The sequence below is a fragment of the Antechinus flavipes genome, chromosome 5 (genome assembly GCF_016432865.1).
Source record: "Antechinus flavipes isolate AdamAnt ecotype Samford, QLD, Australia chromosome 5, AdamAnt_v2, whole genome shotgun sequence".
NCBI lineage: Eukaryota > Metazoa > Chordata > Mammalia > Dasyuromorphia > Dasyuridae > Antechinus > Antechinus flavipes.
In genome coordinates, this window is record NC_067402.1 from 103960604 (window position 1) to 103973095 (window position 12492).

The 12492-nt window shown below is 38.0% G+C and overlaps 1 protein-coding gene across 2 annotated transcripts in view; it reads right to left on the reverse strand.

The window, feature by feature from the left end:
* Nucleotides 1-7143, reverse strand: part of IFT56 (intraflagellar transport 56) — a 66922-nt gene extending 59779 nt beyond the window's left edge. The window contains exons 1-2 of one of the 2 annotated variants that reach the window (XM_052001482.1): nt 5744-7143; nt 4139-4276 (exon numbers count right to left, since the gene is read on the reverse strand). In XM_052001482.1, the coding sequence (XP_051857442.1) occupies nt 4139-4276; nt 5744-5746 (141 nt within the window). In that variant the 5' untranslated portion in view covers nt 5747-7143. Of the gene's footprint in view, nt 1-4138; nt 4277-4603; nt 5017-5743 lie in introns of those variants that run through there. The other variant, XM_052001483.1, reaches the window with a different exon arrangement.
* Nucleotides 7144-12492: the final 5349 nt, after the last annotated feature.

The following is a 12492-nucleotide window of genomic DNA, read 5'->3' on the forward strand; positions in this document are numbered from 1 at the left end:
TAACTTCAACTAGCAAAAACAAGTTAAAATTTTTTTTAACCCTATACTAACAAGAATGTGGTGAAACCAGGGCACAGAAATATGTTGATGCTAGCTAGTAGTATTTATCACTTCAACAATTCTGAATAGCAATCTGACAAAATATGTAATAAGCTCAATTTTACCTAGTAATTTCACTTAGGGAATATGTCAAAAGGTATTCAAGAAAACAACAAAAAATATACCTACACTTTTGTAGTAGCATGCATATATATATATGCATATATATATATAGAAAACAATCAAAATGTCCAATCAGAGGAAATCATTAAGTAAAATTACAGTAATGATGGTCTACACAGAGTGCCTGAGAAGGCGCTCCTTTGTGGTGACATGTAAGGAAATACCCTGAAGAGATGGTTCCAGTCAGTAATTACAGTAATTAAAGAGGAACCTCTTTGACTAGCTGCAGACACATTTAAAAAATGGCTGACAGCTTCAGACTCTTCTATCTCACCTCAGCTCTCTTGGGGAAGCTCAATGACCAATGAAGGAGCTGTGATAGAGGGTCAAGTAGAGTCATGCAGGAACAAAGAATAACATTGAGAAGAAGCTGAGACAACAACTCATCAGTATCCATGCTGCCTCTGGACAGGAACACTTGATAGGAATGACACTTGTCGGAAGGGAGCTGGTGAGCCTAAGGTGATGTGGGAGAAGAGACATCCCTGAGATACTGTATGGGAGGCAGGAGGAGGGGAAAAGGGAGGAGAGGAGGTAAAATACTTCTGCTTTATCCTTTCTGTGTCTGAAAGAAATATCTCTTTGTAATAGCCACTTGATGTTAAGGGGTCAAATGGAACTAAAGCACTAGTCACAGGCCCTCTAAAAATGGAGCAGGAAGCACAGTCAGTCAGTGTTGGCTTGAACCAACATCATTACAAAAGAGAATACTCTCAGCCTTCTTAGGGAATCCTAAAGTCTGAAGCCTGGAGAAAATAGGGCCAGAATATCCGTGTATATTAACACAACTTGAGATACTATATATATATTTAAAATCCATCAATTTACAAATACTCATTAAACACATTATTAATATCCTAGGCTTTAGAAACAATTACAAAAATCAAACAGTTGTTTTCTTTAAGGAGCTTATACTCTATCAAAGGAGACATGTATAGATATATATGTATAAGTATATATACATATATATATGTGAAATGTTATCAAGAATACATGAGAACTAGTAAAGCTTAAAACAGCACTAAGACTTTCAGTCTTCCCTGTCTAAACGTACATGTATGTCTATGTCTATATTTCTGACTCCTTTACTTCATAGGACTCCCTGCCATGTCTGTAGCTGTGCCCATACATGTGCTGCAGAGATGTTAAAGTCTTAGAGTGACAAGCTTGTCCCCATTTAGCACACTGATGAGGAGGGGTAGGGGCTGGTACTTTTCTGTAAGTGCTAGTTACATTATCATGAGCCTGTCTTCTTTTGGATCTAACTGACTAGATTAGTTGACTTCAAAATGTGTGTGTGTTCGTTCTAGTCCCCAAGAAACAAACCACAGTCTGAATGATATAAGACCTAATAGTTCCAACTGTAAAAGAAAGGAAAGCTTGGGAAATGATATTCCAGAGGATAAAAAATAAAGGCTTAATATAATAAAACAGGATTTCCAAGTATTTCTAATCAAAAGACCAGAATGGAATAAATACTTTGAAAAGCAAGCAAACCAGTTGAAACAAAGAAAGGTAGACATATTTAAACAATCAGGAGGATCTTTATAATAATAAAATATTTATACGCTAAAGTGGGCAAAGAAACAAAGATTCCTTTAAAACACTAATGTCTCCAATGGTAATTAAAAGGAGCTTTAAAAAGATCTGGATCCAATTTTGTTATTTTTTTATTATCTTATGATAATAAGATGGAACTTATTTTCTCTCATAAGCAGGGTGCTTCTGTAGAAAATGATACAAAGAAAGAGTGGGGAGAACAAACTTCTGTAGAAGATGATACAAACAAGAAAGAAAAAATGGGGAGAACACTTCTATCTGAACTCAACAAAGAAGAATTGAACACAAATGTAAGAGTATGGTGTAGAACTATGTTAAACTCAATAGATAATCAAGCAGATACTAGAAGGGAATGGAGAGGAGAATTAAGGATTATAGATTCAGGGAGGTATTAGTCATAACACCAATTCCACTTTCCTAGCTCATAAAGAAAAGATAACCTATTTTCAGGAATTGGACAAGGAATAAAGAAGAATAGTAGTGGAAAGGAAGTTGACTTCATTGAATATAACTTGCTAATGTTATGCACACCTCTCTGAACACCTCCTTTTTCTTTATAAAGTGGAGAAAGGATGTCAAGGAGAGGAAAAAGCATAAAAGAAAAGGATAGATAGAAAAAATATATATACAAAACAATGATAATTTTGAGTGTAAAAATAGGACAGGGTAGCAAAATAGATTAGAAAGTAGAATTCAATAGCAAGTTTATAAGAAACATAATGGAAACAGATTCACAAAATCTAAATCTCAGAAAACATTAAAGAACTTCTAACCCACATCTTTCAGGCTAGCTTACCCATTTAGCAGGCATATATACCTTATCCAAAGGTCCTTTTTCCCTAAATTTAAATTCCTAAGTTACTTAAAAAACTGAAATACAGACCAATCTTTCTGTAAACACAAAATCCTCTAGAAAAGGATCTCTTGTGATTTGCAGGATTAATGTTAAGAAGAAAAATATTAGCCCAGTCAATCCAAGAAAAACTATTAAGAAACCCTTAGGAGTTAATTTAAGAACTCTTAAATTATGTATACTCTTCTTTTAGCGGTCACTGAATTTAGTTAAGATATCTTCAAGCAAAATTTTCTACTGTCATTTCATTTTCAATTTAAGTTACAAACATTTTCCATTTTAAACATTTCCAAATATCTTTTTTTAAAAAAAGATATCTTTTGGGGGCAGCTAGATGGTGTAATAGATGGAGCATCATCCCTGAATTCAGGAGGGTGTGAGTTCAAATTTGATCTCAGATATTTAACACTTCCTAAATGTGTGACCCTGGGCACACATTAACCCCAGTTGCCTCAGGGGGAAAAAAAGACATCTTTAAGCAGCTCTAGGTCCTGCCCCTACCTCCTACAGGTTACAGCACTTTGGGGGTAAAAATACCTTATTGCTTTGGAGAAACTGAGATATTTACAGTAACAGGAAAGAATCATACATACAAATAAATATACATAGCATTAATCATTTTTGCTGATTTTTGAAAGAGAATCATTTTCTTGACTTAGATAAAAACCTATGGAAGTATCAAATACACTCCACATTATCATTATCACCACAAGGGGATGACTAGGCATGTCAGATGTTTCATTATAAAGGAAGGATAAAACAAAATCAATGTTCTTAAAGAGATAAAAGCTGAAAAAAAGAAATACATAATAACAATTAGACGTATACTTAGCTATACTTACAACTTATGTGGTTGACTGACTCGGAAATGGTGCTTTAGAAACGATTTTGGCATCCTGCCGCAAGAAAACCTTGATTAGGCTTTTTTTCTTTTATTTTAGTGTCCCTTCCTCTGTCTATGCTGCTTTAACTCATATAAGCTCCGTTTTGATTACTCAGAAACATTTTTAAAAGACAGTTATTTTTTATTACAATAAATGTATCAAAATCCAGGATTCTTTAAACTTACACAAAATGCTGCAACAACTACTCCAAGAATTAAGTGGCCAAGATTTGAGTTGAACAAGACAGTTAATTTGTGAATAATTATTATAATAAATGTTTTGTTTCGTTTTTTTACCACAGCATAGAGACCAGTTAGGTTTTTCATCCATCACATAGTAGATCAGACAGAATCTAGATATAAAAAAGGTTTTACCTCTTCAAAAGGTATATAATAGGCTTAGATCATATAGTAGGAGCTTAATAAATGCTTGTTAACTGACAGCTACTTACAGAATCAATTGGATTTTAGACTCTGTTGGGGAAAGGACATTCATCTGCTAGGACTGGAATCAGAAAGCTGGAGCTAGAAGAGACCTCAAACATCATATACTTTAACTCCCTAATTTTACATCTGAGAAACTGAGGGTCCCCCAAAGAAGTTAAAAGGTTAGAGGTTACCTCCAGTAGGGTAATGGCTCCAGTGAAATCTCTTTGTGATAGCAGCTCTTCTAGTTTTGGAATCTTTCTCCCTTTCTTCTTCCGCTTGTCAATTTGCTGTAGGTCTCCACCTACAGCAGGTTTAGCTCTTGAAAGCATCTGAAAAGGGCAAGGAAAATAGTGCTGTAGTCTAAACTGGACTTTAACAAAACAGAAGCAAACAATTCTAGCACCAACAGAGCCTGTTACAAAAGAACTGCAAGCTGAAATTCCTTCCTTGGGTTCAAGACAAATATTAAAAAAATAAATAAGGTGGAGAAATATTTTCTCATACCTGGAAATATTTATGTAAAGGATCAAAGGATAAGATTTAGAAGATCCCTAGTCCAACCCCTTCATTTCACAGAGAAGAAAAATGAGACCAAGTATTAATTTATTTGCCCAAAGCCACACAGGTAATAAGAATCAGCTTGGAGTCAAACCCACTTCCTCCAGTTCCAAATCCTGCCTTCTTTCCAATGCACCAGTGAGGGAGCAAAACCCCGTGTAATGCTCGAACAGGGAGCGGGCACAGCAGCTCTGGCTTTCTGCTCTTTTCTGCTGGCCCACGGGAATCCAGCGGCTTCTCAGCTGTCTCTTCCCACGCTCTCAATTTCCCCTCTGAGAAGGGGATCAGCTGCTCCAGCCCTGCTTCCTCACCCTCCTTTTTCTAGGCTCCTCATCACAAGTCTCTGGGTTCCCTGGCTAATAATCTAGCTACGAGCAGAGGTGATTACAGGGCAGGTAGTATCCGTGGTGACGGAGGAGGAGGAGAAGGAAAAGAAGGAGGAGGAAGAAGAAGAGGAGGAAGTGGAGGAGAAGGATGAGGAGGAAAAGATCAGGAGAGGAAGGAAGAGGAGAGAAAAAGAGGAGGAAGAAGAAGGGGAGAGGAAGGAGAGAAGAGGAAGAGGAGGGGAAGAAGGAGGAGATCTGGGAAAGGAGGAGGAGATAAAGGAGGGAGGAAGAAGAGGTAGAAAAGAAGAGGGAAGATGAACAATGAGGAAGGGGAAAATAAAGAGGGAGAATGAGGAGCAAGAGGGGGAGAGAAGGAAAAGGGGAAGAGGAGATCAAAGCAGGGTGGAGCGGGAAGAGAAGGCGGCAGATGGAGATGAAAACAGAAAGAAGAGAGAGGAGGAGATAAAGAGAAAAGGAGGGGAGAGGAGGAGGAACAGAGGAAGAAGGAGATCAAGGAGGAAGGAGGAATGATGAGAAGAGGTAAAGGGGGAAAGAAAGGGGAGAGAGGAAAAAGGAAAAGGAGGAGGAGATTCAGGGGGAAAGAGAGGGAGAAAAGAAGGAAGAGGAGGAGGGGTGAAGAAATTGAGAAGGAGGAGAAGAGGGAGGAAGGGAAGGAGGGGAACTGGAAAAGAACAGAAAGGAGTCAGAGTCCATGGGTTCATGTGTGGGGCTGGTTGTTCCGACACTGCATTCCCTCCTGCCAGGGAAGGTTCCCAAACAGCCCGGCATTGTAGCTGCTGGCTCGGCCAGAAGCCGGAGTCCCAGAATAGGTCGCACCCTCCTAGCCCACCCCAAGTCCCAGCCCGGCTCCTGCGTCCAGCCAACAGCCAAGCTTTCTGCAGGGACACTCACCATCTTGGCGGCTGAATCGAGCCCACTCTGTAGAAAAGAAGCAAGGGCCGGGCTCCGGTCACTCGCTGCATCCGAGCTCCCTCCTCCGTTTCCACGGCAACCGCGAGGGAGGGGGAGAGGGAAGAGGGCGTGAGGGAAAGCGAACGTTGCGCCAGGCAGAAGCGCCCTCCCGAGAACTCGGTCCGCTAGACTCTTGGTTCCATGCTGCTTGTGGCAATCCCAAAGGAAAGAAGCACACCCGAGGCCGGCTCGCTGGCTTTGGTTCTTTTTTATTTTTTTTCCTTTGCATCCTAGGTTGTCCTGAGGAGAGAATTCACCACCTACAGGCCATCTCCGTAGAAAGGTGCCTCTTCACAGCTCCCTGGCCGGGCTAGAAAGCAGACAGGTTCCCATCCTCAGGACCCTACTGAAGGCTTCTTGGCTTGAAAAGAGCACTTTAAGGTTTGCCAAGCGCTGCAAGGAGTCATTCTTATTTAATCTTTACAAGAACTCTGTAAGATAGGCAGTCAGCTAGCATTTGCACCATGCCAAGCTTGAAGAATACAAAGTTCAAACAACAATCCTTGTTCTCCGACTAACGAAGCTTTAGCTGAGATGAAGGAAGCCCAGGAGGCAAGAGAGGCAGTATGTCAGGCACCAGCAATGGGGAAAATGCGCCGAGTCGAGATGGAATGTCCTGGACAAAGCCAGCCGGTCTGGTCGCTGCTAGGTGCTATTACTATCTTTTCCATTTTACAAATTAGGAAGCCGAGACAGAAAAGCGTTATTTATAGAATGAGGAAACTGAGGCTGAGAGAGATTAGGTGATGGCGCCCAGGATCATGCGCTACCAAATGTCTGACGCAGGATTTAAACCGAGAATCTTCGAACGACCAAGTGCCACCGTAGAACTACTGAGCTATCCTGCACGAACTCCACATCAAGCCGGTTTAACCTTCGGGAGTTCACGTCACCAGCACCCAATGTGGCAGCATCTCAGAGGAGGACTTGACCGCCGTATTATGGAGGCGACTTCAATTCCAGTTCTGTATCACTTTAGGAAGGAGGCTGTTGACTTGACGTGTATGATGTTGGACAAAACGATGTCTCCCTCTCTGAGCCTCAGTTTCCTCACCTGAAAAACGAGAGGTCCTAACTAGAGAATGACGAAGGTCTTTGAGCTCTAGTTCTGTATAACCTCCTTTCGGAGGATTGTAATTTTCAGAGAACTACTTCCGGTGGGATAGCAGTTCTTTAGTTTCCATAGTAACTTGCCAGGCGTTGACACGTGATCTCTTGCCGGGCAAAATGAAATAAACCGCGGAACTCCGCTCCAAGGAGATAGTTGGCCACTTTAGACCAAGGGCTGGGTACCAATAGAAGTGTTGAGAAAAGCAGCAGACACTTTGTTAACGGACTTATTGTTGTTGTCCTTCATTCTCAAAAAGGACCAAAATGGCATTACTACGTTTGAATTAAATTAGTGTGTCTGACTGTAGCTGATCAGACCGATATGAACTCAGAATGTTTTGCCTTAGGTTAGGTAGAAATAGTCCATTTGAGGTGAATTCTCTCACTTTGGGGTTCTGGTGTTTTTTTCTGAGCTAATCCAATTCTGCTTTGCTCATAGACCACAGCATCTCTGATGAGAGAGCACTATACTATTTGGTTCTATGTCATAAAATAGATTCTAAAGTTCTCTTACTCCTATGTCATACAATAGATTCTAAAGTTCTTAAGAGAGACCTTGACATTGTCCTTGTATCACTTTTTCTGGCCATCTTGTGAACGTTTGCCCTGTGTGAGTTCTCCATGCGCTTTTTGGCAAAGTGTACATTTGACATTTGACCAACATAGTCCACCCAACAAAGTTTAGCTCTTTATAGCAGAGTTGGAATGCTTGGCAGTTTTGTTTGAAAAAGGACCTAAATTACCCTGACAGGCGATCTTCAGAATCTTCCTTCAAATGGAAGGGATTCAGTTTCCTGGCATGGCACTGGTACATTATCCAGATTTCACGGGCATACAACAATGAAGGCAGCACTATGCCTCTATAGACCTTTAGTTTGATAATCTAATACCTCTCTTCTTCCACACTTTCCTTAGAATCCTCCCAAACATTGAGGTAGTTCTGGCAATTCATATGTCAAACTTTTTACAGCCCTGGAAAGTATACTGCCAATGTAAATGAACTTATCCACAGCATTCAAAAGTTTTCCATTTGCTATCATTGATGCTTCCACATATGGATGATGTGGTGCCAATTGATGGAGTTCCTTTATTTTCTTGGAGGTGTTAGTCCAAAGTTAGCACAAGGAATAGAAAATCTATCTATACTTTGTTGTATCTCGACTTCTGAGGTTGCATTAAGTAAATGTATATACAGATAAATGTAGGGCTGGGCAGGATCTCAGAAGCTATTCCCTTCTATTTTACAGATAAGGAAACTGAGACCCAGAGAGATCAATAATAATAGAGACAGAAGCAGAGCTAGTATTTGAATTTAAGTCCTGTTATCCCACTTCTGGCCTTTCTCCTCCTGCATTTAGCTCCCTCACATGAGATGGATTTGTGAGCTCATTGAGTTCTCCTTTCTCTCCAGTATGAATCACAACCGGACTTAATCTTCATGTTCAATGCTTTTTGTAAATCCTCCTTAGAGATTTTTTGCCCAAAGAATTGAACACCTTCTTCTGTGAACTTTCACATCTTGTAGCAGATGAAGGGTTGCCCCTGTGTTAGTCTTTGTTTTGGCTACATGGTCGACTCGTTTTCTTTTCCTGTCATATCTGCCAAATGTGCAAATCATGAGCAAATCAATGATCTGTAATTTCATATCAATATATCTCCTTATATTCAAAAGTGTATCAACCTGTTGGTTTTTGGACAACTCACATTTCCAACATCAACAATGAAACTAGATCTTGTGCAAAAGTTGTTGGTTTTGATGGTGATTCTCTGCATTCTGTTTTGTAATTTTGTTACTGTCATTGCAGAAGCAGATGAGAATTCAAGGATTTTTTTTTTTTTTGATGTGTTCCATCTCTATGACCAAAAAAGATTACCTACTGGCCAATCTGGCAGTAGACTCTCCCCACTTAGCTAAGTTGTTAGATGCCCTTAAAATCAAAATATGCTACACCTTTTACTCAAAGACTTTTCAGCTTAATGGGATATGCTAAAGCTCCAACAGGCTCTTTGAGTAGAGCTTTAGAAAATCCAGGGTTTCTGCCATATCACAACAAAGCATCATAATATGGCTTTTATGGAAAACACAATATCTTCAATTATTTCCTCAGAGCAAGTAATTCCTAGATCTATATCTCTATATCCAAATTTCTTTGCTAGCTTTAGTCCCTTTTTTCTAACCACTTCTGAGTTAACTCCAGCTGCATAGTCAGCATGTTCCCCCACTCCGCTCCCACCTTTGGACAAAGTTCTTGACTCCTTCCCCTATTACTCAATGAATTGTTAAATCCTGCTCATCTTGCTTCCACAGTATCTCCCATAACCATTGCCTGCTCTCAATCCTCGCTGAAAGTAGTTATTCAGTTAATTTAAAAATTATTCTTAACTTAAATACCAAATAAAATTTTCATACTAAAGGGAAAAGAGAATTATTTATTAACCTATAGATCCCTATTATTCTACACCTTCATTTTCCTTGATATAACAATAATAAATATTGTATTTGTTATGTAACAAATTCTACCTCTAACTTTCAAAGCACTTGTTTGTTTCCTTGATATGATGAGGATTGTGAGCAGGTAATGAATACGAAAAAATTGATTCACTTTTAGGTGGGGTGTTGTGAAGGTTAGTCTATGGTTTGTTCCTCCACAATTTGTTCTATTTGAGTTCTACTTTCATCCTTGTCTCCTTATATTTAGGAAGAAATAACTTAATGGTGTCTCTGTTGCTATTTTATTATTGTTATCCTCATTATCCTTATTATTTCTTTGTATTTCTGTTGTTTGGAGTATTTGAGGAACAAATAATTTCTTCTGTTTTCTTGCTAGGAATGTTTCAAATGCCTTTTTAAAATTGAACATTTTTCTTTTTTCATCCTTTTTTATTTATTTTTAGGCTTAGATTTACTGGTTCATGAATTTTGGCTACGTGTTGAACACATTTGCTTTTCTACATGCCTTACTTTTGTGGTTTTTGTGGGTGCAGAATAGTCTTGTGTTACTTAAATCACCTTTCCTTTACATATTAAATCTTTCTTCTGGCTTTTTGTAAATTTATTTGTCAGGGATATTGTTAAATTTAGCCACTAGGTGGCTTGAAGTTGTAGCATGCATTTTGTTTTGCTTTGTTTTCTTGGAGGCAATCTGTGGATTCTTTTATTGACATAGTTTTATGTGTTCCAAAGTTCTAGGCATTTTTTTGTGCTACTTCGAGCATTATGTGTTCAGATTTTTTGACTTATCATGTTCTTTTGGGAGATCTACAATCATTAAGTTGTCTATGTGCATCTTTTCTTCTACATCATTATGTTTTGCATATGGAGATTATATTTTCTTTTAATATCATTGCTCTTTACTTCTCTTCTTCCAGATTATCCTTCATTTTTATATATTTACATTCCTGATTATCCTCTCTTTTGTTTCTTTGATAAGACTTGCCACTGTGGATTCAGGTATTTTTATTATGCCAATTATTTCTGCTATGCAAGTCATAAATTCTGCTTTTGAATTATTATTTCTCTTTTAAATTATAAATTTAAATCATTTTAAATTGGAACATCTCTACTGTAATTTCATACTTTCTTGGGAATTTGCAGGGTCCTCTGTCTCAATAGTTATTTATTAATTTTCCTTAAGGTATTTTTCTTATTTTTTCTTAAGGTATTTATTTATATGTAATTGGACTCTTTTTATTAGAACTGGAGGCCATATTTCCTCTTTGCTATTAATAGCTTCTTTTTTTGTCTTCCTATTTCAAGGTCTTTGAGGTTTCTTCCTCAGATCTTTGAAAATTTCAGTTTTCTTCCTTAGTTGTCCTGTTGCTCACTTTCTGACTTCCTCCCCTTTGATGGTGGTTTCCCTAGAGGCCAGATATCAAAGTATCTTAGCCTCTTCTCTTGCTTTTTCTCTGCCTCAGTGACTTCTGTGGGAACAGAACAGACCCCCACTAGATGATGAGCTTTCTCTTTCTCAGGCTTAATTGAGTGTTACATAGCTCCCTACAAACGTATTCCTCTGTTTCCTCATTTCTCTGACTCAGTGGCATAGAATGTAGTCATGCTGCTGATACAGCTTTCAAGAAAACCCCAGATCACAGAACATTGAACATGACTGAAACAGCTGAACAACAAAATGTAGTGAGAACATGGACTTGGTACTTCTTTTTCTCTTTTGCTAGTTTGGCTTGCTCAAATGACCTTTATTGACATTAAAAATCTGGGGTTCCTAAAGTGGACAGGACTGACACAACATTCTCATGGTTCTAGGGAGTTATCCTTTTGGGTGGATTGAAACTATAGTTCCTCAGTCTCTACAAGCTTGCTTCTCACTTAACAAATCCGTCAAGAAGAACTCCATTAATATATTCAGAGATATTTACTAAACAGAAAAGGAGGATACATATGAAGTAATGAATCTCTGCTATGTATAGCTTCCTTTTTTAAAGCACATAATAAATTTAACCCATAACTTTATCTTGCTTATCCCATTGCTACTGAATTTCCTTCTATTTTCTTCTAAGCATTTCTTAAATGCTTCAATGACCCTTTATTTTTTGAGGGTATCACTATCTTCTAGCTTCATCCTTCCTTCCAAATTCTTCTCCACCCAATTGAAAAGAAAAAAATCCTTATAACAACTAAGTATAGTCAAGCAAAATCACCATATTGTCCAATTTTTTGTTTCATTTTAAAGTTCATCACTTGAGTTCATCACTTCTATATGAGGAAGTGAAAAGAATGCTTCTTCATTAATCCCCTAAAGTCATTGTCAGTCATTTCATTAATCAGAGTTCTTAAATCTTTTGAAGTTATTTGCATTACAACGTAATTATATTGTTCTCCTGCTTCTCTCATTACAACATTGTACCCTACTGTGAGACTCTTCCCACAAGACTCAGGAATATCTGCATTGTCAATCAATGAGCCTACCTGAGAAGTGCTATTCAAGAACTAAAAATGATTATATCCAGCCCACTGGTTTTTCACATATATAAGCCTTGACCTTGCCCCACTATATTAAGCCTTACTTGGGGGAGTAAGGTGATTCCTTTATTTTATCATTCTATATTGCTTCTCATCTTTGGTGGTATTGACAACTCCTCAAATAATGTGCCAGAATGCATATTTTCCACAATCCCTTCAACATTTTCTTCCCATCTTTTGTTATCATCACCAATTTATAAAGATATAAGGTAAAATCTCAGAATTGTTTTGATGTACATTTCTCATATTATTTGTGATTTAGAGTATTATTTTATATGATTTTTTTTTAAAGTTTGCAATTGTTTTTTAAACTATTTATCTATTGTCTTTTGGTTATATGCACAAGTATGTATCTGTTAACTCTTTACATATCTTACATATCAAATCTTTTTATAAGAAATTTGCTATAAAGATTTTTTCCCATTGGTCACTTCTCTTATTACCTTAATTTTATTTATTACATTAATTTTATTTGTGCAGAAGCTTTTCAGTTTCATGTGATCAAAGTTATCCATTTTATCTTTTGCTTCTATTTCTTTTTGGTTAAGAATATATTTCCTGGGACAGCTAGATGGTACAGTGGATAGAGCACCAGCCC